At 56.0% G+C, this 27,731-nt stretch overlaps 9 protein-coding genes across 9 annotated transcripts; 6 read left to right on the forward strand and 3 right to left on the reverse strand.

Annotated features, from left to right (window-relative positions):
• Positions 1 to 661: 661 nt before the first annotated feature.
• COL26b_006302 (uncharacterized protein) lies at positions 662 to 1,832 on the reverse strand (the record flags this gene model as incomplete). Its single annotated transcript, XM_053179125.1, has 4 exons — positions 662 to 925; positions 987 to 1,134; positions 1,187 to 1,242; positions 1,401 to 1,832. 4 exons carry the CDS (start codon positions 1,830 to 1,832, stop codon positions 662 to 664), a joined length of 900 nt encoding a protein of 299 aa, XP_053036882.1.
• A 1,634-nt stretch (positions 1,833 to 3,466) lies between these two features.
• On the forward strand, positions 3,467 to 4,488 carry COL26b_006303 (uncharacterized protein; the record flags this gene model as incomplete). Its single annotated transcript, XM_053179126.1, has 2 exons — positions 3,467 to 3,749; positions 3,812 to 4,488. 2 exons carry the CDS (start codon positions 3,467 to 3,469, stop codon positions 4,486 to 4,488), a joined length of 960 nt encoding a protein of 319 aa, XP_053036883.1.
• A 223-nt stretch (positions 4,489 to 4,711) lies between these two features.
• COL26b_006304 (uncharacterized protein) lies at positions 4,712 to 7,224 on the reverse strand (the record flags this gene model as incomplete). The annotated part of the gene is made up of 5 exons (XM_053179127.1): positions 4,712 to 5,799; positions 5,852 to 6,196; positions 6,831 to 6,863; positions 6,989 to 7,068; positions 7,163 to 7,224. 5 exons carry the CDS (start codon positions 7,222 to 7,224, stop codon positions 4,712 to 4,714), a joined length of 1,608 nt encoding a protein of 535 aa, XP_053036884.1.
• A 2,379-nt stretch (positions 7,225 to 9,603) lies between these two features.
• Positions 9,604 to 9,831, reverse strand: COL26b_006305 (uncharacterized protein; the record flags this gene model as incomplete). Its single annotated transcript, XM_053179128.1, has 1 exon — positions 9,604 to 9,831. One exon carries the CDS (start codon positions 9,829 to 9,831, stop codon positions 9,604 to 9,606), a length of 228 nt encoding a protein of 75 aa, XP_053036885.1.
• A 2,866-nt stretch (positions 9,832 to 12,697) lies between these two features.
• On the forward strand, positions 12,698 to 13,171 carry COL26b_006306 (uncharacterized protein; the record flags this gene model as incomplete). Its single annotated transcript, XM_053179129.1, has 1 exon — positions 12,698 to 13,171. The coding sequence occupies one exon, from the start codon at positions 12,698 to 12,700 to the stop codon at positions 13,169 to 13,171; it is 474 nt and encodes a 157-aa protein (XP_053036886.1).
• Positions 13,172 to 20,225: 7,054 nt separating this feature from the next.
• Positions 20,226 to 21,752, forward strand: COL26b_006307 (uncharacterized protein; the record flags this gene model as incomplete). Its single annotated transcript, XM_053179130.1, has 1 exon — positions 20,226 to 21,752. The coding sequence occupies one exon, from the start codon at positions 20,226 to 20,228 to the stop codon at positions 21,750 to 21,752; it is 1,527 nt and encodes a 508-aa protein (XP_053036887.1).
• Positions 21,753 to 21,797: 45 nt separating this feature from the next.
• Positions 21,798 to 23,099, forward strand: COL26b_006308 (uncharacterized protein; the record flags this gene model as incomplete). The annotated part of the gene is made up of 1 exon (XM_053179131.1): positions 21,798 to 23,099. One exon carries the CDS (start codon positions 21,798 to 21,800, stop codon positions 23,097 to 23,099), a length of 1,302 nt encoding a protein of 433 aa, XP_053036888.1.
• Positions 23,100 to 24,164: 1,065 nt separating this feature from the next.
• COL26b_006309 (uncharacterized protein) lies at positions 24,165 to 25,345 on the forward strand (the record flags this gene model as incomplete). The annotated part of the gene is made up of 4 exons (XM_053179132.1): positions 24,165 to 24,321; positions 24,384 to 24,439; positions 24,489 to 24,590; positions 24,650 to 25,345. The coding sequence occupies 4 exons, from the start codon at positions 24,165 to 24,167 to the stop codon at positions 25,343 to 25,345; spliced, it is 1,011 nt and encodes a 336-aa protein (XP_053036889.1).
• An 848-nt stretch (positions 25,346 to 26,193) lies between these two features.
• On the forward strand, positions 26,194 to 26,982 carry COL26b_006310 (uncharacterized protein; the record flags this gene model as incomplete). The annotated part of the gene is made up of 2 exons (XM_053179133.1): positions 26,194 to 26,264; positions 26,322 to 26,982. 2 exons carry the CDS (start codon positions 26,194 to 26,196, stop codon positions 26,980 to 26,982), a joined length of 732 nt encoding a protein of 243 aa, XP_053036890.1.
• Between the last annotated feature and the right edge of the window lie 749 nt (positions 26,983 to 27,731).

Raw genomic sequence — 27,731 nt, forward strand, 5'->3', positions numbered from 1 at the left:
GCGCCCGATATCGACGTAGTAGGACGGTATACCATCCCTCCGACGGAAGAGGTTATCGGCGTGATGGTTTAGGGCGACTTGCGTCTTCTCCGACGCGATGATGATAAGTCAGATATCGAGATATCTTTTGGGGTTTGCCGTACTTCCATTGATAGTCGGGCAGCCCAGAGATTACAGTCTTAGAAATTGACACCTTCGTCACACCTGCTGATTTTGCATTTTCGTGACCTACGGCTAACCCGGATAACCCAACACGCTGCATCGTTCCAGAAGCCTGCAAGGTTTAGATAACGTTGCGTATGACTGCACCCAACGTAAACTCAATTTGCCCAACCGTGACTCGCGGATACTTTTTCGAGATCGACAGAAAAGACGTCAGTCACTAGAGATAGATACCGTGAAGCCATGCGCCCACCACAATATTGACATTTCCCATCATTAACCAGCGCAATTATTCCTTGATCGTGGGTATCTATGTTTCTCAAACCAAAAAGGGCATCCCATCCATCCGTACAAAAAGACGAAAACATTCAAAAACATCGCTGTTCCCATGCCCCCGTATCTTTGACCACTCTCCAACATCCGAATGTGATGATTGTATGATTCTGTATTCTTATGTGCCTTCACTTCGTCTTTTTTTCGCCTGCAAATACGTCGTGCGTCACAGCTCTGTCCGCGCGGTGGAGGATGAGTCGAAGGACGCGGGTATGATGCCGTCGCCCACGACGTTCCGCGCGAGCTCGAGCAGTAGGCGGGCGAGCGACTCGAAGGGCTTCTCGGGGTAGTCTGAGCCGTTGTAGTGGAGGTGCGCGAGCAGGGAGACCATGCTGATGAAGCTTGCGATGGAGAAGATGTTTATCGAGGTGGAGGTTTCCTTTTTGATGTTTATGCTGCGCTGGGTGATGTGGTAGGCTATCGTCAGGGTCTGGTCGTGGAGAAATATGTGTTAGTGAGGAAGGGTAGACAGAAGGAGGGCTGGGACTCACTGTTGCGATTGTGACCCATCCCGGGAGTAAGAGCCTCGGGTCCTCGAAGCCGCCTGAGAAGGTGAGGATTCGCTCCGTGAGGAAGGCATTTGTGGCGTTCATTGTGAGGATGCGGATTATGGTTGCTGAGGGGGTGTAGTTGATCAACCTGTCGAGCGCGTTAGCTGTTATAGCTTCCCAAGCTGGGAGAGGGTACGAACCAGCGGGACATGAGGCAGTCGATGAAGAAGAAGGAGAGATAGGCCGATGCGCCGCACTACCAAGCTGTCAGCTAGCTTTCCCCAAACTACATGTTTGATCTGTTGTACTACGCACCCACATCAGACCCAGGGACATCTCCGTCCAGGGAAACGGTATCGCGGGGTGCGCCGGGGGCCAATTGCTCGGCGGACAAGCTCCCGCCCCTCCACCAACTCCTCCTCCGGCATAGCTTAGCCCTCCCGTGGCCGCGGCCCCGGCGGCAGCAGCAGCTGCGGCGGCATTCCCGAGTCCCGCGGCGGCGAGGTTCGCAGCGGCCTTCTTCCCGCCGGGGACGGCGACGGGGATGATCTGGACGAGGAGGGTGACGGCGGGGGAGAGGGCCCAGAAGATGTGCGGGCCGATGGAGAGCAGGCGGCAGGCGAAGAGCCAGGGGCGCCAGGCCTTGGGGACGTTGAGGACGACGGCGATGCGGGGCTCGAGGAGGGAGGAGGAAATGTGGTCTGCGTTGTGGGTATTCGCGTAGGGCGGCGGGAGGTCGATGTCGTCGGTGCCGCTGGGGTAGGAGGGGGCGTCGCGGTGGTGGTGAGGAGGGTGGCCGTTTTGGGAGGAGGTCGTGGAGGGGCGTCGGGGGCCGGGAGGGGCCATTTAGGTTTGTCGTCGGGGGCTGGTGGCCATATGGGAGGAGGATTCTGAGGAGTGTGGCATGTGGCGATTTGGGGGATTGGTGGTTCGTTTTGTATGGATAAGGATACAGATGGAGGCGAGGAGAGGAGGAGGAAGAAGAGGTTATCGTGGCTGGGGGGTTTTGAGCTTGGAAGAAGGAAGGAGGGGACGGCGGACTTGGCCGCGGTGCGTTTGTCTGACGGATGGTTGTTCGGGTGCCGGCTTGGCGGTGGTGGTGGTGGTACCGTTAGGGTAGGTGATAGAGCTCCCGGGAGCTTTGACTTTCTTCGAAATTGGGTAGCTGTCCTTTTCTTTTTTTCTCGGACCTGACGACGACGGCGCCCGGGGGGGTTTTGGGCGGCGGACGGATTGACGTTTTGGAGATTTGGGGCAGCCAGCGGGCGGGCACTTTTTTTCCTGCGGGAAAGTGAAGTGATGACGGGAACCCTGGATGGGGATGGGGGTCGCGTGCCCGCAATTGCGTCTGTGGTTTCAGTTGCGGAAATACCCAGGCACCGTCGATGCGATACGATACGACGGGATACTGCTGCAGAACCTTGAAAGATTATTTGTGTGTGCATGTGGGATTATTGCCATTTTGCCAGCGGGCGTTCTTTGCAAATTGTGTCATTGGCTGCGGATGGAACCTTGGGATGCCTGCACCACCTTCTGCATTGGGCTGGTCTTTTGTTATCAAGTGACTGGATACGGTGTGTCTGGATAGTCTTTTGGGGATGGTGTCAGAGGAGAGAGTGTAAGGGTACGGTGGTTGATGGCAATTGGATGGTTTAAGCTGTGGACGGACAGGTTCGTGGAGTTCTGGGAGCGCCGCATCCGCATGAGTGCCCAATCTCTCAAACGCGTAAACGGTCAGCCCAAACGCAGCTTCACTGGCAGTGCGAGGGGGCAGAGAGTTCCCGTGAGGCAAGCGAGAATGTCGGTTGCCGTCTTGCGAGTAACACGAGCTTGGCCGAGTTATCCACAGAACTGTAGCTTTCGTGTATGGAAGCAACGAAGCTTCTTATCAACATCTCACGAGATCACAGACATGGGAAAACAGCAGCCTTTTTGGAGGCTTTCACCAGGTCAGTCAATGTTTACATCCGGCTCTGGCTACTCAAGATACCCCAGTTGTCGCGTATCACACCTGAAGGCGCAAAGCACAAAAAGCATCAACTTGACACAGCATCTCGTTCAACCCCAAGTCCCTGAGCTGAAGCAATTAATGTCGACCACAGCCCAGCAGGGTCCCTACAGCCGGTCCCGCCTTGGATGCCCCGTTCCTTACGTTGGCGGCGGATCCCCTAACCCACCGTCCACGTCTTCCGTCGTCATTCCAGTCAATCCCTCCAAGAGAAACAGAAATAACGATAAAACGGCCCACAACCGCGAGCACGTCCATTGAAGCTGTGCTCATTGGCCGGCATACGCCACACCTGTGGCGTTCATTCACGCCACAAGCTGCCTGCGCCACACCGATGGGCCGTTCGAGAAAAAACGACGTCCCGAAAGCTTGGACCAATCTTTTTTTCGTCAATTGGAGATTTTTGGTGATCGCCAGCCGCAGTGTTCTGCCCCGGGAACGTCAGGCCATCGCTCTCGCCCGCACGACAACGATGAGCAGCAACACAGTATACCGCGCCGCGAGGCCGTTGCTCGACCTGGGCCGATCAGCTGCCATGCGTCCCCAGACCTTGTTCCGCGCTTCGTTCCCGACCACGGCGAGGAGGATACCTGCGACGACGAGGGGCTACGCCGGCGCCAAACCCCCCTCCGCCGACATGCGAATGATGAGCAAGGCCATGTCCGCCCAGGACAAAAAGGCTTCTGCTCAGTTCTCCGCCAGGAACATGGAGAAGCAGCAGCAACAGCAGAACATGGCGAACATGCTGCTCCCTGGTATGTCACCGTACGCTCCGGTATAACACTGCATTCCCCAGCTAACCACCACGGGTCGACAGGCACCTTCGTCCCCCTCCCCCTCGCCAGCACCCCGAAGCCCTACTACCCATACCTCGTCGCCCGCTTCAAGCAACTTGCCAAGGACCTCATGGTCTTCGCCGGCCTGAAGCTCCAATCGATGCCCAAGTTCTGGAAACGGCCCCGCGCGCAGTTCCAGGCCTCCTCCATCGTGCCGACCGCCAAGGCCCTGCACCAGCAGCTCGCCGAGGCCATCGCCGCCGGCGACAAGACCACCCTCCGCCAGATCTGCGTGCCGCACCTCTACGAGACGCTCTCGGCCACCATCTCGCGCCGCAAGACCACGCACAAGCTCACCTGGGAGCTGCTCGCGTACGACGGGCGCCCGAAGCTGCTCAGCCACCGCCTCGCGATGCTGCCGCCCGTGGGCAAGTCGCCGCTGCTGCAGCAGGCCGTCGTCGGCATCGTCAGCAGCCAGAGGGTCGGCCGCGTCGACAAGCAGACGGGCAAGCCCGTGCCGAGCAGCACGCGCGTGGAGAAGCTGAACGAGTACCTCGTGCTGTCGCGCAGCCTGGACCCCCAGACGTACAAGCCCGGCAAGTGGATTGTGTGGGGCAACACGAAGGTCACGACGATGGAGCGCTGGAAGGCTGAGGAGACGCAGGTCGCGGCGATGGAGGCGGCGGAGTTTGAGAGGAGGCGCGGCTTCAAGGCGTAAGATGGGTGTCACGGCGGGAGGGAATGTGTGGATGAGGAGCAAAAAACATGTAATGAGTGTATTATATGTGTCTGATTATCTTGGCTGGAAAATGGCCGCGGTTGCATTGGAGCGGAATGAAATCCTCCAACCACGAAATACAGAATTAAAATCTCCCCCTACCTCGTCCCCCTATATATGTTTGCGTCCTGAGACGACATGTTCGCTGGCTTTGGTCAAAAGTTTAGAAGAACTTGCCAGCGGGCTTGACAATCTCAACATCGGACGTGACGTCGGTGTACTCCTCACGCGAGACGGTATGCGGCACGCCATCCGCGTCAGGGGTGAAGCCAGGACCGACAGGCCGGTCAAGCGCGTCGAAGCGGCGGCCGCTCTTCTTGGCCATCACGTACTGGAACCCAAGCCGCACGCCGAGCGCGCCGAAGCCCCAGAGGAAACTGCCCACGGGGGCGGCGACGAAGGCGCCAAACACGCTCCAGTCGTCAGCATACAAACCCTCTGAAATAATCAGCAAATTCGCCGCCTTCTGCGCGTCGCCCTCGTAAAACACCAGACCGAACAGGAAGACGGTGAGAATACCGCCCAGGCCGCCGACGACGACCTCGAAGCCGCGCCACCAATAGAAGCGGTCGACGAGCCCGAAGACGAGGACGGGGATAACGGAGGCGGAGACGAGGTCGGAGATGAGGTAGATCTGCAGGACCGAGGGCGCCTTGAGGGCGATGACGACGGTGGGGACGATGATGAGCACGACGCCGGCGCGGATCCACCAGATGTTGAGGCGGTTGCGGAAGAGGTCGTTGGAGGCGGAGGAGACCATGGCGGACTGGAGCGAGTCGAAGGCGGCGGTGGAGAGGGTGCAGACCATAACAAGAACAATACCGACGACCCAGGCGGGGAGCTGCTGCAGCAGCAGGAAGAAGGCGACGGAGCCCGAGTCGGCGATCTGGTCGAGGGGCAGGGCGCCGGACCAGGCGGCGACGAGGCCGGTGACGCCGACCATTGTGAGGACGCAGAGGATGACGGCGACGGCGATGGAGACGCCGATGCGCAGGTCGCGGTCGGTCTTGGAGGCGAAGGTGCGCAGCCAGAAGCCGGAGAGGAAGAAGTCGTTTGTGAGGATGCAGATGGGCAGGATGTAGAGGAGCTGCCAGCCGAGGAGGGTGGGCTTGAGCAGGCCGGAGGTGTCGATGAGGGAGGTGTCGATCTCGGTTTTTACGCCCATTGTGATTGCGACGATGATGATGAGGCAGACGACCATGGCGCCCTGGAGGTTGTCTGTGATGAAGGAGATTTTGAAGCCGCCGAGTGCTGAGGGATGTTAGTGGAAGGATGGGAGATTGAGAGGATGGGGGGTAGGTACAGGTGTAGATGGTGGTGATGACGCATTGGACAATCATGACGGGGAGGCCATCGAGGCTTGTCAGGGCGTTGACGACCTGGCCAATGGCGGAGAGCTCAGCGACCATGTAGAGGAATAGCGTGACGAGGGTCATGAAGCTGAGGTACAGCATGGCGATGGTGCCGTAGCGCTGGCGGGTCCAGGCCGTCAGGACGAAGCCCTCGGGAGTCTTGCGGCGGATGATGGGGCCGAGGACGGCGAAGATGAGGAGAGGGAGGGAGGAGGAGAGGGCGTAGACGACGACGCCCTGGACGCCGGTGATGGTGGCGAGCTCCGGGTAGGAGAAGAGGATGCCGGAGCCGAGGGCTGGGGTGGTTAGTTTTTTGTCAACGCACACGAGAAGGGGGGAGGAGGGGGGAGAGATATTGGAGCGGCAGCACGTTTCCCACGCAAGCATTAACTTGATCGAGTAATTACGGTACAATCTCAGCTTCACTTCCCCGGGGGCGGGCATCTCCTCTCGGGGGTGAGAGGGTGGATGCCGGCGCCGCCCGGTTCAAATCCGCGCCCGTAGTGAGCCGCATCCTCGGGGTCCCGCCCGCTCTTCGGCCGGTCTGGGGACTTGGTTCCTCGACTGCGGTGTTCCAGGCCAAGGTGGATGATGGACGGAGTAGGGGGGGACAAGTCCGCCAGGCCAAACCGAAGAGAGGGAGGTGCCCGCGAGGACTGTTATTGATCTTTGGGTTACGAACCTGCCTGTCAGTTTCGTCGGATGTGGCACCCTGGATCTTGCTCGTCTCATGAATACTCTGGGGGCATGAGGAGCGATGTCGCGCCCTCTCATGTCAAGTCTGTCGTCTCTGCGCGCATGGCTTCCGCTGGGTTGGATTCGTGGTTCTAGCTGGTGCTGCTGCTGCCGTTCTGCTGCCGTTCTGCCGCTCTCTTGTTCTCAAGAGAATGATTCGGGCCGGAGAAGCGCTCTCGCGTCTTCCTCACTCACCAGAGGCGATGAAGTTGAGGGCCAGGGGGAAGGCTGCGGGGAGGAAGAGGTTAGTCGGGTGGTGTCAAGTGAGGCGAGACGAGCTCGCAAAATTTAGAAACGGCGGCGCAAACGCAGCCTCGTAGATGCCGTCACGAGATTGTGAGGGGATTTCTGACCCGTCTGAGTCCTGTTACCAGAAAGGAACTCTCCCTTGGACTGGTTGCGGAACTTCCACGCAATGGCAGTTCCCGTGATCCTGCGCGCGTGGTCAGCGAAAGGTTCTTTCCCCGATGAGAGCGTTCGAAAGGGTTCATGAAAGGTTGCCCAATGTGTGGGACTTTGATTCATACAGGAAGAGTCCATAAGTGACGTAGATGATGGCATTCGATGCCGCGAAGGATGGCTGTCCCATGATTGCTGTCTGTCGCAAAGAATGCTTGTCGTCTTCTGTTCTTGCTGAGCTACTTGGAGTTTGCAGAAATGACGCAAATGATGCGATTCGTCCGTGACGGAGGATTGGAAAAAGCAATGCAACGAGAGCGAAATTTTAAAGACGGCTCGGTTCGTGGCGTGAGCGAGGACAGAGGCGAGATTTGCGCGCGAAAAAAAATCCTTGCGCCGGGCGACGTTCAACCGCGACGGCGACAGCAAAATGAACCTGGGAACCTTGGCCGAGGCCCTCAGCTAATCAGATTCGGGAAGCGTGATTTGGCAGGACAAGAGCATGCTCATCCTTGATTAGTTAATGGTCTGCTAAAAGAGTGGATACGGCTAGGTAACTTTTCTGCGTGGGGGAGAAAGAGGTTTGGTCACTTTGGTGGTGTCGCGATTGAGTGGCCGACTGCGGCGACGGGCCATTCAGAAAGGCAGGTGGTGCTGTTGAAGTGGAGGACTCAGCGGGTGGTGGGGAGTTGCGCCGTTTTTGGGCCGCCGGTGTCACGCCGGAGCCTTGGTCCGGTTTTTGCCAAACTGATTGATGAAAGACGGTCTACTCGAGACTTTAGTTCATCTTCGAGAACTTGATTTTGTGGTTAATAATAATCAATGGAGTAGAGCACTGGCGACTGTTTGGCGGCAGTTGTTGCAAGTGCATGTCGCTGTTTCTGTACTGGTTCCTGTATGCGTGTGGTCAAAACTGATGCCAACTCAAATCATACTTCAAAAAGAAGCCAATGCCTATTCTCACGTTCTGATCAGAGCTGAGAGCGATAACCTTCATGTATTTCGAGAGGGTTGTCTCTGTTTCGAACAGAGGTCAAGTGGACGTCGAATAAGATTGACCTCGAGGGAGCCGAGTATTGCCAAGAAACGGCTTCTTTATAGCGAAAGTCTTCCATCCAACAAGTCAACCATGTGGACTTGAGACCGACAGACTCGTCCCTCGAATGCCGTTGTAATCTGCGGAGGCCACGCAGGGCACCCGAAACCTTCTCCCTTCCGGAAGAGGGCCCGGGGGCCGCCGCCATGTGTCCGGAGCCCGGAGCTGACCTCCGGCGTCGTCCGTGCACCCCCGACGTTAAGCCAACATCCCGTCCTACCTCGAACACCGTCCACCAAACGTCAGTATCTCCGGAGAGGCCAGGCCAGCCGCTGCTACCTCAATTCCAGCTCACCCTAACGTAACATGAGATTCTGTCCCAGCCCGCGACCCCACCAGCGACCAAACGGGTGCCTCGACGGCCCAGCAACCCCAGCCACTGATACTCCCATCCCGAAGAACGTGAAGCCCGATCACAACAACGCCCCTCGCCTTCAGCTATCAAGCCTTCCGCCATGCGTGTCTCAGCTAGACTTGTATTTCTCGTGGGCACCATCGTGCATCGCGGCTCACGTCAATCTTGTCTCACCTCCTAGCAGCTCCCACAAACGGCCTAGCATCGTGCCTGTGTCGTGACCTTCCCGCCCACGCACATGCACATGATGCAGCTGGACCGTCGCGCGTGAGATCCACGCATCGTCCCCCGCCCCAAGTGGAACGGAAAGCTCGTCATGGGATGCCATCTGACCTTCCCCGGCTCGGCATGGGATGCGAGTGGCTGAGTGTCGAGCTCCGGCAGGCTCGTGTCTGAGATCCCACACCGGCGCATTCCTCGCTGGATCACGGCGTTGATCGACCCTGGAAACACGAGGGGGCAGGCACAGCACACCGCCGATGTCGGAAACACAGACACGAGAGCCTCACAAAGTCCGAAACAGCATGTTGACAAGGCAGTAGAACACTGGCTTCCATTGAGTGTGTGGACGGTTCAACCGATCCGAGGGGTAAATCATCAACAGACTGGTAAAGTACACTTTTTTTTTGGTGCGAAGACCCCGCTTCCTAGACTCCAAAATCCCCAATGGGAAAGAAACCGAAAGAAAAACAAGAAATAACAGACCGTTGTGAAAATTGAAAGAGAAAAAACCAGAAACGCAGACTGACTCCTGAACAGGAACCGAAAAATCAAATGGGTATAAGGTGCGCCGAACCCTGATGCTCTAGTAAGCCATGTCCGCGGCTACCTACACGATACCGATGCGTTTTGCCCAACGCCGCTGCGGGGAGAAGATCCGTCTCGCCCATGATGAGAAAAAAAAGAGAACCCACGCCGTTTGGAAGGCGATTCATTAAGGAGGGGGTATTGTTTTGGTGTGCCTGATTCCTTTCCGTGTCAGGGCTTTCTTGCGGTTTGGTGCCGTCATTACGGCGGTTGCTGAATATTCCGTTGTCGTTCAAGATGTTGTCGTTGTTGCATATCCCACCAATCCCCAAAAGGTCGTTAATGAAGAGAAAATTGAGGGGCATTCATCTTCACTCGTCCCGGCTGGGATCGTACTTGGTCCGGTCAATCATGTGCTCCCACGGCACCTCCGTCTTGTGGCCCTTCTTCATGCAGCTCTTGCAGACCGAAGAGTCGTAGTCGACCTGCGTCACGACGACCTTGCAACGCTTCTGCGTCTGGCTGTAGCGGTAGCACCACTCGGAGGCGCCCGTGAAGTGGTGCCCGCAGGCGTAGTTGCGGCGGTACCACTCGCACATGTTGGCTTGGAGCTGATTTGGAGGGCGGGTTGGCGCGGGCTTGCGAGAAAACCTGGGTTTTGATACCGCACGAGGGAGGGGCCGCTAGACGAAATAATGGAGACGGCGGATGGCGGGATAAACGGGTTTGTTTGCTATGGGGTTTCCTGTCAGCAACAGACTCCCAACCCAACGTCGGGCTTGTCAGACGTACAGCAACAGGTGCGTCGTTGAGTGTGATTGTGTGTGTGAAGTCGATTTAGACTGAGAAAAGATGGGGACTTGGCATGACAACTCGGTCAAGGCAAGTGCAAGGGGCGACAGATACCGGTGAGAGGAGTAGCCTGTCAGGAGACGTCCGACGTCCCGAGGTGCTGGTTCGACGAGCGGGTATATGTAAGATCTTAAGCCCAAGTGGCTGCAGCACCGACCTTCTTTTTACGATGGGGACACTTGCGAGCGAGAGCCGGCGACATGGGGGATGGGTAGTGTAGTGCCGTGTGAGAGATGATCCCCACGCACGTTTCTATCCCTTCCCTCTCTCATCCCACCCCCGGCTGAGTCTCGATGCGCCCGCCAAGGTGTTTCCCAGATAGAAAGACCGGGGGGTGTGTAGGGGAAGGGGGGGTGGAGGGTAGGATGTGGACTTTGGGCATATCCGGAATGGTTTCTTTTGGAAAGGTAAGATGTTGCGTTGTTTTTCCTTGTAATTTTGTGTGTGAATAACCGAACGGAACAGATTATCAAGGGAACAGAGGGTGGATGTTTTCGTGTGGAAGCCAGCCCTGTTTCAAGCCAAAAGAAAATGGGAATAATATTACCTATGTCATTTGGCGGTGGGCGGGAGAGAAAAGACGAAGAAAAAACGAAAGTCTGCCAAAAGAAATCAGCGTTGCCCTGGCCCAGGCTCGTCTTCGAGCGCGGTCTCGCTCATTCGTGGCCGCCGTCTATCGTTTGGTCACCGAGAGACGACGGGGGGCTGGAATGGAGAATGGAACAGCAGAAAGCAGAGGCCGAGTCAGAAGTACCCTCTTCTTTCTCGACCACCCCGACTCTAGGCGGCCCCTTTGCTAAGTGGCTTTCGGGGGGAAAAGAAAGAATGTTTGCTGCTCACGAGTGACGCTTGGAGGGGAAGGGGGATACGATGAGCATTTTGAACCCCAAGCCGGGACCAGTCTTGTTGGCCGAGGCCGTCGTCCACCCCTGCACGCAACTCGGCGCTATGCTTCCTCGGAAGACGGACATCCCAGCGAATATCAGACCAGCGATGACAGTGCGGTGCGGTGTGTGGTCGCGCGACGGGTTACCAATCAATCGATCAATCAATCCAGTCTGAGGAAATCAGCCGGTTGTTGTTCTGCCTGCATGGTAATATTCCCGAAGATAGGATGCTGCTCCTCCAAGGTCTAGACAGATCGGACTGCGAGATGAAGGGATGAGGGGCAGTTTCGCTTCGACTAGCCAGACGGAGGTTGCCATTTGATGGCCCTCCATCTCACTGAGTCGGAGACACACACACACACACAGTGAGAGAGACAGAGAGAGAGGTGCAGCAAGAGACGGGCGAGCAGCAGCAGAATGCACTGCGGGAAATCCTGGCGTGGCGCTGTCATGCGTCGTGCGTTCTGAGATGTGATAGCGCCATTGCGTCCGCAGATGGGGTTCCGCGCGATTGGGGCGGGCGATCGCCCGGGTATGCCACCCCGGTCTCTTCTCTGACTTCGAACCCGGGATGGCAGCTCGAGCAGACAGGCTAAGAAGAAGCCTGGGAGAGTGATATTGGCACAAATTGTCGCTTTCTCTCTACCTTTTTTTTTTTATTCTCGCAAATGGGTGTCCACAGAGACGGGGCGGAAAAAGAAAGCATTCCGTGGCAACGATAGCATGAAGCGAGGGGACGACACCACCACCACCAGGCTCCTTGCTCTCTCCGATTTTTCGTTTTTCCTGGCTCTCTGTCTGTCTGGTTCCTCGGCTCTTGCTACAAAGTCTTCAAGACACGCATGCCACCCTCCTTCATCATTATGACGGCTCAGAAAAATAAAGAATAAAGCCACCCAGATGAGGGACTGCATCATTGCGGGCCCCGCCAGAGGAACCAGGGCCTCGCTGCCAAGGCGAGTGAGACATCATGGGGAAGCAAGGCATGCAGAGCCAGAGCTGGGGTAACGAGAATAGCCATAGGGAGAAGCAAAAAGAGGCCCCTATAAATGAACAATTGACTTGGGCTTCCCGATCCTTGCATGGGAAAGCATGGGTTCCGTCCCTCCGACCTTAGCCTCGCCCATCCGCCGCCGTCCGTCCTCTCCCTTTGGATCAAAGACAACAAACCACATCCAGCTTCTCCTCTCGTGTCAAGGATTTGCTCCTCCCGTCGCGCTTCCGCTGCAAGGCCAGCCTTAGTCCGCAGCCAGCCTAGAGCGAACCAGCAGTCAGGATCCTCGCGTGGTCGAGATTTGGGATTGGGATCGGAGCTCGTCAGGCCTGAAGGGGGAAAGGGAAAGCAACGAGAGGGACGGGAGAAAGGAAAAAGAACAAACCGGTCTTGGATTGGACACTTTGAGATACATTCGCTCGCTCGCGTGTTCTGTACCGCAGTACACAGTATCCGTACCCCTTTGCCAAGTTCACGGACGAATCTGGATACGATCGTGTTGATGACGCCAGACCATCGACAACACCCTCGTGAGCCTTGCCTTTTCCTACACCGCATACTCTGATATCCCACAATCATCCTACCGTCGTCGACGCAGGCAGCCGGCCAGACTAACGATGCCGCTTCCCGCAGCTCCTCCAAGCCATCGTCCACGGCGGCAACGCCAACAGTAGCATCGCATCGCATCGCATCGCATCACCAGCAGCACCACCAACGGCGCAGCAAGCAACCATGCAGCTCCACCCTCGGACCAGCACCCCCAAAGCCTCGACCGTGCTCCGCGACTTCCTCGCGCAGGCGAAGTGCATCTGCTGCACAGTGCGCGTGGTCTCGCTGACGGGCTCCCGCGCCGTGGTGGAGTGGGGCTCGGTGCCCTACTTCACCGCGCGCGGGCGCCGGGCCGAGTTCGTCTACCACACGGCCGAGCGCGCCGCGGATCTCCGCCCGGAGGTGCTCCGCACGTACGCCGGCCGCGAGGAGAAGTCGGCCGAGTGGGTCCGCGACCGCCTGCGCGACAGCTGGCTGGTCGAGCGGCTCGTCTACTGGGCCGAGTTCCTCGAGGAGTGGAAGTTTTATCGCGAGTGGTACGTCTACCGCGCCGACCTGTTCGAGAGGCTGCCCGACGTGTTCAGTCCTGGGTGCGAGGGGTGCGTCAAGACGCATCGGCCTGACGGCATGCGGCGACGGGCTTCGTCTGTGTCTTGAGGGGAAGGCAATCGGGACTGTGTGGGGAAGGGGGGAGACTAGCGGGAGTGGTGCACGGGATCGGAGAACATCTTGTTTAGGAACATGCATCAAGAGGAGGATGTAATGTTTTGGGCTGGGACCAGCGCGGGTACCCGTTGCGGTATCTTGGGAGGATCTGGCTTGCTTTCCCTTCTTTACCCGGTGGAAAGGTTTTAATCGCTCGGCTAGTGCGCGAGGCTCTCACTTACAAGGTTTAATCATCGTATCTGATATCGTTTTTTCGGCAAAGGGGATGGTTTGGGGAAGGTGGTGTTGTGGAGGAGGGGCTGGTTGGTTGGAGTCTGCGGGTGGTTGCATAGGAGATGTCCCGGTTAACAGGTCTTGGTGTAAGCCGTCCGTAGGTCGCCCATAGCCATAGCTTAGGTAGGTAGTTAGATAGAATAATCAAAAAATGGTGGCGGTCTCTTGGCCGCATGGATGTGAGGTGCTCACCGGTTTCCTCTTGACCTCATGGTGGGTGTCACTGACCGAAGCCGGGCATGAAGCATCACCACCTCTCAATCTACATCGTTCTCCGGCTCATCCCACACTCCGTCACCCTCAAGTTATGATTCCTCCCAGGCTTCCTCATCTCTCGATATCTCTCATCCTCCGTCTCAAACAGGCAAGCGATTCGGCAAGGGGGAAACACGATGGCGAACACCGCCAAGAGCAGTAAGGGTCCTCGGGAGCAAGGATGGCCATTCCGCGGGCATCCCATGATCCCTCCCCCGGCGATAAGTCAAAGATTCGTCTCTGCCAAAACGCTTTCCAAGACGCAAGGAAGGCCGTCAATGGCGGCCCATTGCGACATAGTGCTGGATTCCTCGCCAGAAAACGAAGCCTGCGCTGCCCTACCGCCAAACACGTGTACCACTGCCGACCACGACCCCATGCTCCGCGTCCTTCCCCGTGAACCCCGGCCCCTGAGCAGAGAGCAAGCGAACCCTTCGACACTTCCAAACACAGCAAATCTCGATTCCTCTCGTTCTTCCACAGAAAGAAAGTCTGGAAGCGGTACTCTATTCATCCTTCGCACCCTCGTCTCGGTTTCACCGCTTCTCGATTCGCCCTCCCGTGTCATCCCGTGTGGTCCATGTGGATCGTTCCCGGGACAGGTGGGCGTGCCGTTGCGTTACGTACGACTCGAACATGTCAGTCAAGAAATGCCACGCCTTCAACGTCTTTTGAGTTTCTGCCATCAGTCAAAGTCTTTGTTTCTTTCTCCCCCTTCCCCTTCCCTCACTTCAACCCCCCCCCCCCCCCCCCCCCCCCGGCCGTTTGCTTATTCCACCTCTCGTAAGCCGGACGGGATCAACCGCATGCAACCTCGAAACCGCGGGTTTCGCCCACAGACATCAAGTCCTCGCCAAAGATGATCCCGTCGACAAAAAACGCAACAAATACGCGCCATCTACGGACGTACCCGCTCCCGGAATACCCGTTTCTCCCATCCATGACTCCTGGCTGCTGTCACCGCCAGATGTCATCTCAGCCATCGAACGGGCGGACGGCGCGGCCCCTAACGAAATCTACCCGGCTGCAACTACCCGTCCACGGGCTGCGATCCCAAACTTCGATCTGCCTCTCTCCATCGTTTCTTATCACAAACTCTAACCACCTCGTCTGGCCTCCCCGATCCTTGTGGTATATCCCTACATGCCTCTAGCAGCGACGCCGTCGACGGGAGTCGCCGGCCGCGAGCGAAAGGGCCCGCAGCAGCTTCTCAAACCTCTTTGCCCTGACTCCTGTTCGAGTCGTGATCTCCGCATGGCTGGGACACTTTCGCGCACCATCAAACGCCCCGCCCCTCGACGCCATCTCATAGAGCCTCATCATCCCTTGCCTGCCTCAAGCCCAGACACGGCGCCAACAAGTGCGCTCGAGAAGCGAAATTGTCTCAAAGGTTAAAAGTCTCGGATGGCGCTATTTGCCGCCCCCCTTCTCTACGATGGAGCAGGGTGATCGTCCCGGGTTCAGGTCACGGGATAGCAGACATGTGTGAGCCCAGACGTCTCGTTCAGCCCCAGGCCGCCCAAGATCCGAAACGGTGACCCTGTTTGGGTAAGAGAGAAATTCCTCCCTCTGAAGGAGTCTGTGAGTTGCCCATGCGGTGCCAAAAGGGAAAATCCTCCAAGCCAAAGAGAAGAAGAGAAGATTTGTGTTCGCAAAAGCGAAAGGAAAAAGCAATGTTTGCGTGCTGCGGTTGGGTACATTCAAGGATCGGAGTCCACCTCTCGATCTGCTCCCCTCCCTTTCGCCGGGATACCATCCCTGTCGTTTGACAAGGGTCTGCCGATTACTTTTCCCCCCAAAGAACAAGAACCCCATCCCCGAGGGAGAGACAGATCACTTTTCCTGCATCTGTGCGTTCGTGTGTGTGGCTCTCTCGTCTCGCTGACGCACTGGGTGCTGGGTGGGCGTTCCCACCACCAAACTCCTCCTCTTCGCATCTTGCGATCTCGCGATCTTCACGCGGCCGGCAAAACCCACCGCGGGTACGATGCTCCGTCCATCCATCACGTCCATCCCACCCGTGTGCCGGGGGTGTCCTCAACCTCGTCACTTCTCACGGAGGAATTCGCTACCGCCGATGGGAAAACTTCTTCCCACGTCGGAGGTTTTTCTCGATCGGAAACCCCGGGCGCGTGCCGCATTGTTTGTCGACGACGAGCCGGGAATATGACCAGATGAGAGACGATGTGAGATTTCATCACTTCCAACCCAGCAAATCTACAACCGGAGATTTACAACGCGCGTGGTAGCCTGCCCCCAAACGTGGCTTTCGGCGGCTTGCATTGGGGTGACTGCACTGTGTAAGATCGTGTGGTTGGTTAGAAGCCTCGTCTCTCTGCAGCCCGTCAGCACGCCGCATGAAAGTCCGCGCGGCGCCCACACAGAGAAAAAGACCCCCCATGTCGATCTGGACCACAAGATCAACCACACCAGCTGCGCATGAAATACCGCCGGTTACCTGCATTCGCAATATCTCTGAAGACTCGGCTAGCAAAACGACACCCAAGACGAAAGGATGAGGATGCCACTTGGGGTAGAATGCTACCGTAGCTGTGTAAGTAGACGAAGAGGGGAAAAGACGAGACCGGGCAGCGCGTATTCTTCGGAACGGCGTTCCCAACCAACATCGGATGAACTGAAGATCAAACCAAGACAGCCATTCAGGCCCGCTGTAACATCAGACGGCACGCCGAGAGAAAAGTGTGTGTCCTGTCCGTAAGTAGGTATTGCTCGTTCGCCTCCAGAGCCCAGTCTGTATCGATCCTCCGCTGCATCTACCCGTCTGACGACATCGCATGCGTCAGAAACCTGTCTTCATTCAATTCCACCGGCCGTTGTCCCCTTCTCACAGTGCTTCGGTCTTCAAGCCATGACGGAACCTACACCCTTCAGTCCTGACTCTCTCTTTCTCTCTGGTTCCCTCTCCAGAAGAGGAACAGGAAAAAGCAATGGTTAAGGCAGACATCAATTCAGGCCCCAATCCCGATGTAACCCCGTCCCATCGAGAAGGTTTCCAGAAAAGCAACGAGCACGTGGTCCCCTCTCCGTTGGGGGGCGTGTCATCTGCGCTGCCAACTCATACCTGTATCTGTCCCTCAATCTCTCGTCCACCTTGGCCCGCTTGCCGCGCGCGCGCAAGGCCGGAGTCCGTAATCTTCACGGCGACGACGGCTGCTGGCGGCAATACCGGGCGGCAAGTCGCAACAAACGACGACACCCTTCACCCCCCTTTTCAATGAGGAAAACACACATAAAGTCAAAATGGGAAAGAAAAGATTAGATTTGATGGGCTTGTTCTCGCAGGGCCGAGACTGACTTGACGGGTTGATGGTCCAGGGTGTGTTCTGCATGCCCAAAGATTCCACCGAAGAAGAGACCGACATGAGCATGAACGAAGACGAAAATATCCCTTCGCTTGTTCTTTTTTTTTTTTTTTCTGTCCTTGTCGGCTGTGCCTGAATTGTATGACCACACACATCACAATCGGCTCACCTCCACAGAGGTGATAGTCCAGCCTCGTCAATAGTTTCCTTTTCGCCACCATCTTTCGGCCGTCGAATCTCTCGCTGTTGGGACTTTCCGGCCGAAGCCGCCCCGGCGGCGGTTGGCAAGACGAGGCGAGCGAGAGACAGTCGCGCCGCCTTCTCCCAGCCTGCTCGAAAAGAAACGATAGCCCCTGTCCCCCCGTTACACAGAACCCTTTCCTCCCCTTTGGTCCGTCCAACGCGGATTAGTCTTGACCATTTCAGCCTGATCCTGCCCAAAGGCACCCCACAGCCTTGTTCCAGACCCAAACGAAAGCCGTCATGAACCCCTAGAGAACTTCTGTCGTTAAAGCCGTTGGCTCCTTGCTTCTTGATGGCTGCCCTGTCTTGGTGGATGTGTCTTGCGGAAACATCAGATGACATTGCCGGCCGTACCGGAAGGTAAGGAAGGTCGTAATGGCGCTTAGACTTCTTCGGAGGGCGAAAGGCGCGCATGCATTGCGACGCACCCGAAACGTGATCGGCGGCTTGAAGATATTGCTTGTGGTTGTCGTAGACATCATGACACGACGATTATGTGTCATGTCTTGGCATTTGTTTTGCTGTGGAGTCTGCGGGTGAGGCTTTCCGTCAGCAGCGGGAGTAGGCCCTACCGGGATTGAATGTGAAATCGGTCTGGTGATGGTTGAATTCTTACGACGCGGCCGCTGCTGTACTCTCAGCAGACACCTAGGGAGATGGCAACTCTGATGAGCTTGAAATGTTGCCTAAGGATTTGACTATTGCGCAAGGGAAGTCAAGTCTGATTCAACCAAGGTCATGGAGTCAGCAATCCGGCATCGTTTTAGTCCCGCAAATTTGTGCTGTAGACTGCCATAATGTGTCCAAACATGGCCCTCACTTGGAGTACTCGGGCTGTAGCAGCGTCGCTCGGGCGGCATACTAAGAAATTGACGAAACTGCAAGTGAGCAAAGCTTGTTAGGGAGGCGAGTATTGTCATTGAATCGTGCGTATTGCCTAAGGGAGCCCAAGGGTACTACAAATATCAAGTACAACACAGGGCAGAAATTGAGGTAAGTTTGTACAATGCGGATGACAGAGACAAATAGTCCTCCCCACGAGTCCCATGTCCGCCCATACAGTACAAGCAAGCAAGAATGGCAAGACAATCCTTAGTTCATAGAAACATAGTTTGAGAAGAAACTTAATGGGAGAGCCTTTGAAACAGTGCGGTGGAAAAGATAGACTTCAGAAATGCAGTGGTTCACAGCCCCTCCGGGTGACTTGATCGGCATTGATGGCCGCCAGCTTTCTCCTATTGATGAAAAGTAAACTGGAGACAACGTAGCAAAACTTCTCACAGAAATGAATTATCAAGACTCGTTAGTCTGTCGTTCAGTTTAAACCCGACTCACGACACGCAACTATATCAAGGCATCATTACATCATGGATGCGCAAGACGACTCTAGCCCGGAGGTGTTCTCAGAAGCGGAGACGATGAATGACCTCGTTGAGATAAAATGCGACCACCCACGGCTTAGCAAAGACTTCTTCGACCACGAAGATTCCAGAATGGTCCCGGCTTCTTGCCCCAAGTGCCACGACCGTATGGTGACGATGGCGACACTCTTTCTGCAAACCTGCCCTGGCAGCTGGGACAGAGGCTTCGGACCGCTCATGCGCGGAATGCTCCGGCGTGCGATACAGACGAATGAATCGTTAGGCACAATGGATATCGCAGACGCAATTACGTTCCGGTGGAAGGCCGCTCAGCTGGTTGATCGCATCGTCAGGGAACTCAACTTGCCTGCGCCAAGCAACAAAACCTGCATCATTTGGAGCAAGTATGATTGGACACTCTCGGACCGTGAAGAAGACCAACGGCCATGTTTTGGACGTCAATACGGACGAATCTGGGCTGCATTTCGGGTTGGAGATCTGCCGGAGCCATCGCCCCAGCAGGGCCCGCCGTTCGTCCTTCTTCAGGAATACCTGGCGGCTGGTATCACTGAGGCGCGTCTTTCAGAGTAGGAGTCTTTGGCACTCGTTAAGTTAGTTCTTGAGCATGTTCATCATGCGCGGCAGTGTGACCCAGACTTGAATTATCAATATGAATTAGACGAAGCTTAAGCGGTGAGACGCAAGGGTGTGTGGTTTGCACAGAACTTCCAGGAGAGGATGCATCAACGAAAAGGAGGCTGAAGCAACATATCATCTCACTTACCCTACTATCCCCATGCTTGGTCCTACTATCAAATCACCTAATTTAAAACAGAACACTCATTTTGGGCTCAATCTAAGACGGAAGGAGTTAATTGTTCATAAGGGTACGCATTCATCCACGAAATGAGCGGGTTGGGTGCTAACAAGGGAGATAACGAAGGTGGAGCTTAACCTCAATTAGTTTGGAAGATGGACAGTAGGGTAGTCGCAAGCTGTGGTTTGCAAAATAACTGTTTGTCCATCTATGCCATCAAAAGTACACCATCTATCCAATAGTTTAGTTAAATTGGATGTTATGTATAGCTGTGAAGAAGGCCGAATGGCATAGCGTTACACAATTCGACATTGAAGACTGGGGATGCAGAAGGCCAACGAGGGATAGAGGCGGCGAAGGGGAGGAGTCGTTTAGAATCATCACTCTCATTACCTAGAAACCTTTGCTGGCGCAACTTTGAATCTTTGGTCACGCTCAAGGAAATAGACCACCTAGTTCTCCCATGCTAGAGCGACTCATTTCCTTGTGGGCTTGTGTATGTGTATGTTTATCTTCGTCGCCGTCGGTTGTTATTGCTGTCGTCGTTACCTCTTTGCTCTGGAAATTGTCTGCTTGTCACTAGATACACCCTTATGGCCATATACCCCATATACCCACGACCCTTACGACCGACCGCTGAGTCACAGACAGATCTCCGAAGCCTGGCTACTATAATAATCTGCCCAACAGCGCCCAATTCATTTTGTTCAAGTTATTATGCTACAGTAGCTTCAGTGCACATGCAGATTCGTTCACCATACAGTCAGTCCAAAATGCAGTCCAACATGAACCAACCCATCCCACCCAGCTTAACGCGCACTGCTCGCCGCCTCTCGGGGACTGCCGTTGAGCTCGTCCTGGAAATCATCGACGTCCTACCTCTTGACAGGGTCCTTGATCTCCTTGCCGCCGAGAACGGTATTGACGATGGTGGCTCGGCTTTGAAGGCCGCGATCAGTAGAAGCGCCGCCTGGTCGAGCCTGCGAGATGTGGACCTCGGCCGCCTGTCCAAGCTTTGGGTGGCCTTCAACCAGCTATCGTTGTTGATCACTGACCGGAGGGTCGTGAGCAGCCGTTTTCGGTTACCAGAGATGAACTATATGTGCTACGACTTCAAGAAGAGAAAGACCACCGGGTTGGAGTTCATGGAGAAGCTCGAGAAAGACCTCGAGACCATCTTCAATAACGCGATCCTCTGGGACGAGAACTTCTTCGGGAATCAGCGAAATTCAAGGAACGTCAGCCTCAGGGCCGTGTGCCAGTTCACTCCCGACCATATAGACCTGTCGAACTACTACCCCACGGACGGCGTACCCAAGGAGCGACCTGAAGGGTCACGTATGAAGACCGTGGAGGAGTGTATCGAGCTGCTGCCACATCTTTTCAGCGGCCATCGGCGATTGAAAGAAGCCAGGTCATCTGAGCTTCGGCATCTTGCCGAATTATTCGAAATGTATCCAGGTTATCTGATGTCTTCGAAGTCTGGATACTACGGCGTAAAGAACCCGCTACATATCCCGAGAGAGCTCCGCGGCCGAGCTCGGACGTGGAAGAAGTCCAAGTCGTACATGATGTATCATCATCCAGTATTGGTGCCTCACGACGTCTGCTTTCGGATATTCTCCGTGTTCTTTGAGAATATGCGTTTGCCGACGAGGGACGAGGACGACAAAGAGTCCAAGGACAAAAGGATGGAGAGGAAGATAGCCACCATGATTCCTGCGGACCTTCGAAAGGATTTTCGCACAGCTGCGGAAGGCATCGACTCCATAGACACCTACGAGGGCAGCTTCCCTCGCGCATGGTCTTCGGTATACGAACAGGACTATATTGACTTCCAGCGGGTAGTCACGAGGGATCGGTGGAAGGTCAGCACAGATTCCAGGAAGTACGGAAACTTCTTCCCCGCAACCACAAAGGAGATTGCATGGCTGGATTCTTTCCTGCGCTGCGTCAAATGGATCGAATCCCACAACGTCACCTGGGCAGAAGACTTTCAGAAGTATCCTTCGAGATACTACAACCGTTCCCGGAGGGGTATTGACATGAATACCTACGGGAAGACGACACCACCGAAAACAGAGATGTTACTTGAGCTATCCGACTTTCGAGATTTCATCGACAACGCGCCCGTGGAGGAGGTGGCTAGGCAACTGCAAGCCGACCACGACCTGTCAAAGCACGACCAGTCAAAGGGAACAGAGACGGCAGGGCTCCCGAGTCTCACCGCCCTTTATATGCCCAAGTGGCCCTCAACAAGGGCTGTAGAGGTGGCCAGATGCATCTGGCCTGAGGGATAGGGTCAAACATGGGACCGCCAAATAGCTGGGTGGCGATACAATAGCATGATCAAGTCCATCAAGGATCGCCTCAAGAAGCCTCAGCAGAAGGAGGCCGCAGATGGGCTGAAAAGCGAAGATGTTCAGAGATACCAGAACCAGATTCCGCAACGACAATTGTGTTATGTCTGCAGCAGGTCGCTCAGCCAGGAGCAGCGGCACAAGACACTGGGATCGATGTGCGTTGCATGCGGCGATTTCAATCTAGTCGAGAGAGCATATTCGATGCCGGGACACCTTTGGCTGTTGCAAAAGACGGCGCTAGTGACCGGCGCGCGCATCAACTTGGGCTTCCATACAGCTCTTCGCCTGCTCCGCTGCGGCGCATTCGTCATCGCCTCGTCGCGGTACCCGGAGGACGCCTTCTCGCGCTACCAAAAGGAGCTCGACTTTGAGGACTGGAAAGACCGGCTCAGGATCGTCGGGGCAGATTTCAGAGCGGCAAAAGACGCCTTCGCACTGGTCGAGGCGACGAAGGTGATACTGCGCAAGGAAGACCGGAGGCTCGACATCTTGATCAACAACGCCGCGCAGACTCTTACTGATCCTATCAACAAGGAGCAGATCGCTACTACACGAGAGAAGGAGCTACTCGAGCAATCGGGGGCGCCAGATGCTGTCAACCAGGTTGTTGTGCGCAGCGGATATACCGCGCGGGTTCGTGGTGGCGCGACTCTGCCGGGGATTTCTGGCCAGGATATGAAACTTCTTGAGGCATCGTCGCTAACGGACTCCGCTGTCATAGAGACGCCTATGTCGAATACGCAAATCTCTTTGCCTCCAGGGCCGTCTTCTTGGGTCCAGTCTCTCTCCGACATCCCGTACGAAGACGTTATCACAGCACACAGCGTCAACACCTTCGTGCCCCTCATCCTGATCCGCGAGCTGTTGCCCGGCATGCAAGACGGGCACATCGTCAACGTGTCATCGAGAGAGGGCATCTTCGAGACGGACCGCAACAGTTCAGCCAAGAGGGGCCACCACGTGCACACCAACATGTCCAAAGCCGGGCTCAACATGATCACCGAGACCGAGGCGGCCACGGCCTGGAAGAAGCACAAGGTGGCCATGAACACCGCGGACCCCGGATACATGAGCGCTGCGCCTGAGTACGAGGACGCGCGCGGTGGCGAAAGACCGATTGGATGGGAGGACGGCGCGAGTCGAGTACTGTGGCCCATTGCGAGAAGCGTCAGAGAGCAGAAGGACCCGGAGACGATGCATGTGAGAAAGGATTATGCGCCGATGTGGGGCCGGTTCTTGAAGCATTACGGGGCGGTACGTGCCGATGCTCGTATGTCGCGGTAGACGAACTCTTCAAGACAACGGGCTGGGTTAGGAGACTGGGTACAAAGTGATAGAAACATTCATACTGTGTCAAACACCTCTGGCTGACGAGAGGAATACAATATAACTAGCATGGCTGTCATCTCTGTTGTCCCCGTTTATGCTGACCATCCGCATAATCCAGTGCCCCTGTGATGTATTCAGCCTGTTGAACCACTGTCAAAACCAGAATTAGCTAGTTATAGGGTATGACCTGGTCTTTAAAGATGCACTTTCGGACCGTAAAGCACATATCATGCGCATTTGAGTCCCTTCCGGCCAATTCTCCGTGTCGGCGCCGACTCCGATCCGATGGACCCACTTATCGCCGGCGCATCACCGGGCTGCCTCTGTCGAGCAGCTACGGCGATCTTTTGGAGGCAATCTGGTTGGCTTTGATTAATTGATATACTACGATGCTCTGTACGAGACCGGACGAGCCCAATTTTCAATGGGAGTGCGTATGGTGGTGTCGACGCAGGTGCAGAGGTCGTTTGCTGTAGACTTGACAGGGCCTAGTTGGATGTGAATACCTAATCATTTCAATGAAGAAGATCCATAGACCAAGTGAGACTTCCCGATATCTCTGCATTCTTAATTTATTCCCCTGTCCCAAAGCAGGCCAGAGGTGAGACGGAGAGCAGCAAGACAACAGCTTTGTGCTGGGGTTGTTTGTTGGTCGGGTAGCTGCTGCACACGCATGTTTGGCCTGTGCTGAATGAGCAAACAAGAAAGGCATGTGCCAGATTCAGAAAACGCATTGACGCTTATCTCTTGCTTTCTATCTGAAATTTCTGGTCGCTGGTTCGAGAGATGCTACCAGTCTCTCGCTGCACCCAACTTCTCGAAGCTTCGTCTGGAGGCTGCCGACAACAATCCTTCCTCCCAACTGGGACTTCGTTCTTTCCCGTTCTTTCCAATTGGGACTTCACAGAGAGCCCCACCGGACGAGCGCCTGCCGGCTACCTACCCGCGACCCCATACTCCTCAGGCCGCCACCGAGGGTCTCGCAAACCCATTTCCCCCGACAACCACACAACGTCCACGATGCCCGAAACTTCCGTCTCCGAAGCGGCCCTTGCTGCCGTGCCTGATGAAGTTCGCTGGTGTCTCCGGTGCTTGGGATGGTATGCAGGCGAGTTCAAGGGCAACCGTGGACAGTTCTGTCAAGACGTCGACTTCGCATGCTCAGGAGCAGTCGGAGGTAGGCGCGCCGCTGATCTCCCTGGGTCTCCGTGAAGCAGCCACAAGCTCACATCCTCGCAGGCCCCGACGAAAAGTGTGCGCGATGTCCCCCAACAGCAAAGCACACGTGTCTGACAGTGAGGAACCTTCGGCTCCTACTGGTACAATTCCTGATAACATTCCCAGATTCCGGATTCTGTGTGGAAGCTCGCCCGAGAAATCATTGCTCGCCGTCGAGCCATGGTCGATTTTGAAAAGAAGAACCCGATGAGAGACGTTAGTGCTGCAGTAAGTACCCTTGTTGTGAGCTGCTTAGCACGTCGCTATAACTAACGATTGCCTCGCAGGACCGTCGGGCTCTGAAGGCCGACTTCAAGATCGTCAGAGACCGTACCCGAGAATACTATAAAGACAGCGAGAGGCGCGATTCGGAGCACGTTGAAGACTCTGAAGATGAAGACGATGCTCCCCCACGCCGAAAGCGCCCTCGCCGTTACGCCTCCAGCATTCTGTACGACGACTTCCACGCTTCTGAGCCTGAGACGGTACGCGACGAACACGGCCAGCAAGAGCGAGTCAGCGCGAACACGCACGCTGATGATGACCTGCAGAATCGTCCCCGAGCCAGCGTCGGCCCTCGAGTTCAAGGGAGGTCGCCTGCGGTACCTGACGGTACCGAGCAACTTCTCCAGGCTGCTAGCAATGCTGTCAAGAAGGTGGCCAGGCTCACTGCCATCAAGCCCGAAGCCGACAAGCGCTTTGCAACCGCGGCTCTGCAGTACTTCGGACTAGGCCCCAATGTACCGAACAACGAGGCGCCGGGCGTTTCCCAACTGCTGAGACAGACTGGTCATCACGCAGATGGCGCCGCTCGCGAGGCTGCCGGGGAGGTTTCGAGGATTTCGGGGGAGCTGAAGGATGCGCACACTCGGCTGGGCGAGGCCGTGTTCGCTATCATGGCATCTGGAGGTGTCCCGCCTGAGAGATCAGGGGACGAACAGATTTTGGGGGTGCTTCGAATGCTGAGACAGAGAGATGGTTAATAATCGCTGGCTTGCGGATCGGGCAGTGGAGTGGAACTGTCGGAGAAAATAAAGGTGAACCAGGCAGCCTGGTAGTGGACCTAGCAGAGGAGCAACTTCGTCGTTGACTCCTTGTCGCCAATGTCAGGATCGGTACCTAGCTAGGCATACGGGCTATATGAATTGGGTGTACTCGCCGAGAACCAAATCGCGAATAGAGTGTATGTATTCTCAAGAGTCTTTCGTCGCTGCCGGTCTCAGCTTGTTCCGAACGTGTGCTTCCCTCCTTTGTCCCACCTTCAAGGCATCATATCGAAAAAACCAAAACAAGTCGACCCTGCGGCCTCGAGGCAGCCACCCTCGCTTGGTCTCCCCGGTGTCCTCGTCTATCTTCTTCTCCTTCGTCCATCCTATTCACCTTCCTTGCCCTCCTCTTCTGCTTCGTCCATCCTCTTCTCCCTCCTGGCCCTCCTCTTTTGCCGTTCCGCTTCTGCTCACCACATAGCAGCATCTTTCCAGACACCCTGTGCCTTCCGACGTGATGGTCTCATCACACTTTGGCCCTGCACTTGCTACCGATATCGAGACTCGCTGGTGTCTCCGGTGCTTGAAGTGGTACGCCGGAAAATCCAAGAACAAACGCGGGCAAGAGTGCCAGGAGCTTGATTTCACATGCAGCGGAGCTTCTGGAGAAGGTCGGTCTCTCTTTCCGCTCTTGCCACTTGTTGCTGACTCCCCGCCCAGACAGGTGTGAGCGGTGCGTGAAGTTGGGAAAGTGCCTTATTGTCAGTAGCACCTTCAACATTGCCATCCAGCACACGTACTGACCAAGTGCTAGATCCCTGCGTCGCAGTGGCTCCGCGCCCAACATGTCATCGCTCGTCGTCGCGCAATCTTGGAGTTGCGCCAGCTTCATCCCGACGCGGAGATTAGCCCCGACGTAAGTCTCTTCTCAACCCAAGTGAACGCATTTGCTGACTCTCAAGAAGGATACCAGCGCTGTAGTGCGCGCCCTTGCAGCTGTCCAGTCTGGCACCGAGAATTACTACAGCCGTCTCGAGAAGAACGATGATAAGGACGATGATAGCGACAGCGATGATGCCCACGAACACGACGTCCGCGCCGGCTCCTTACCCAGCGAGGCTGATACTCGTCCTCGACGCTCCGTGCCTACCGTGAACTACTCTCGGTCCGCCCTGTACCCCGCCGAGACACTCAAGGCCTTTCGCTCGGCAGGCAAAGACAGGGTCTCTTCGAAGACCTCCGCATCGAACCCCGCAGCCGCCCCCATCCCTCGCCCCGTCAGTCGCCAGAATCCCGTTCTACCTAGCGCAGGTCCGGCTGAGTCCGTCCCGGCTGGTTCAGCCGTCTTGGACCCCGGCGGTATTGCCGGCGCCCTCGCCGTCTCTCGGCATGCAACGCCGGCACCCGCTGCTGCTATGGCTAACCCAGACCGATTCGCGCGTGTTATAGAGGCCATCGGCGAGGTGTCCCGTCTGACGGCTGCTCTGAATGAGGCCATCAACCGCTTGGGAGAGGCATTCTTCGACGCGGTTGTGCCAGGAGAGCCCGCACCTGTCGCACGTCTATCGGACGATCAGGTGCAAGATGTCCTTAGAATGCTAGGCCACGCCGGTGGGAACGTTGGAAATGAGTGAGCTCCACGAATGGATTTCGTGGAGGAGGCAAGACCCCTCTCACGGAGAACAGAAGCTTGGGGATGACGATGGCAGGGATGGACGACGACGGCGACGACAACAGAGACCACGGACAGTGGTCAAGAGTAATGGTCGTGATGGAGCGCAAGGGAGTTGGCTATAGATCGTGGGCATGTTTGGTGGCGTGTCACAAACTCACGATGGCTTTGACTAAATGAATTAAACCCCTTAAACCCCTATGCCATCGCCGTGTCACCACCCCCCATGTGGCGTAATATGTGGCTGTAGTGGCGCAGCAGCACAGCAACCCGGCAATGCTGGGTACCAATTCGCTGCCGAGATCTTCAATAAGAACATAATTGGGGAAAAATGATTTCCTTCGTCTTCGGATGCATGAAGAGTTTACTACAATGGACTTCTCCTTCACGCCTGGAAGCTGCGTATTCTGGTTTGGCGCACGCCAAGCCTTGGACGCCACACTTCGCACATAGCAGGTTCTAGGCCTAGCTTGAGCCACACCACGACGTCATAGAGCCATCACTGGCTGGCACGCCAGGGAGCTCTAGCTCCGGTAGCTCAGCTGAGGTACATTAGCTGCGCGACAGCCAGATCGCGATTGCCACGACCAAATAAAAGCTGGCCGCCGGCCTATGCCACTTTTTCCTAGCAGTCACTTTCCCCAGCTGCTCTCGCGATCTCTTTTTACGACATCAACGCCACCCCGAGAACCGCAACCCGACATCGACCCC

This window comes from Colletotrichum chrysophilum (assembly GCF_026319265.1).
Source record: "Colletotrichum chrysophilum strain AFK26 chromosome Unknown scaffold_46, whole genome shotgun sequence".
Taxonomy (NCBI): Eukaryota; Fungi; Ascomycota; class Sordariomycetes; order Glomerellales; family Glomerellaceae; genus Colletotrichum; species Colletotrichum chrysophilum.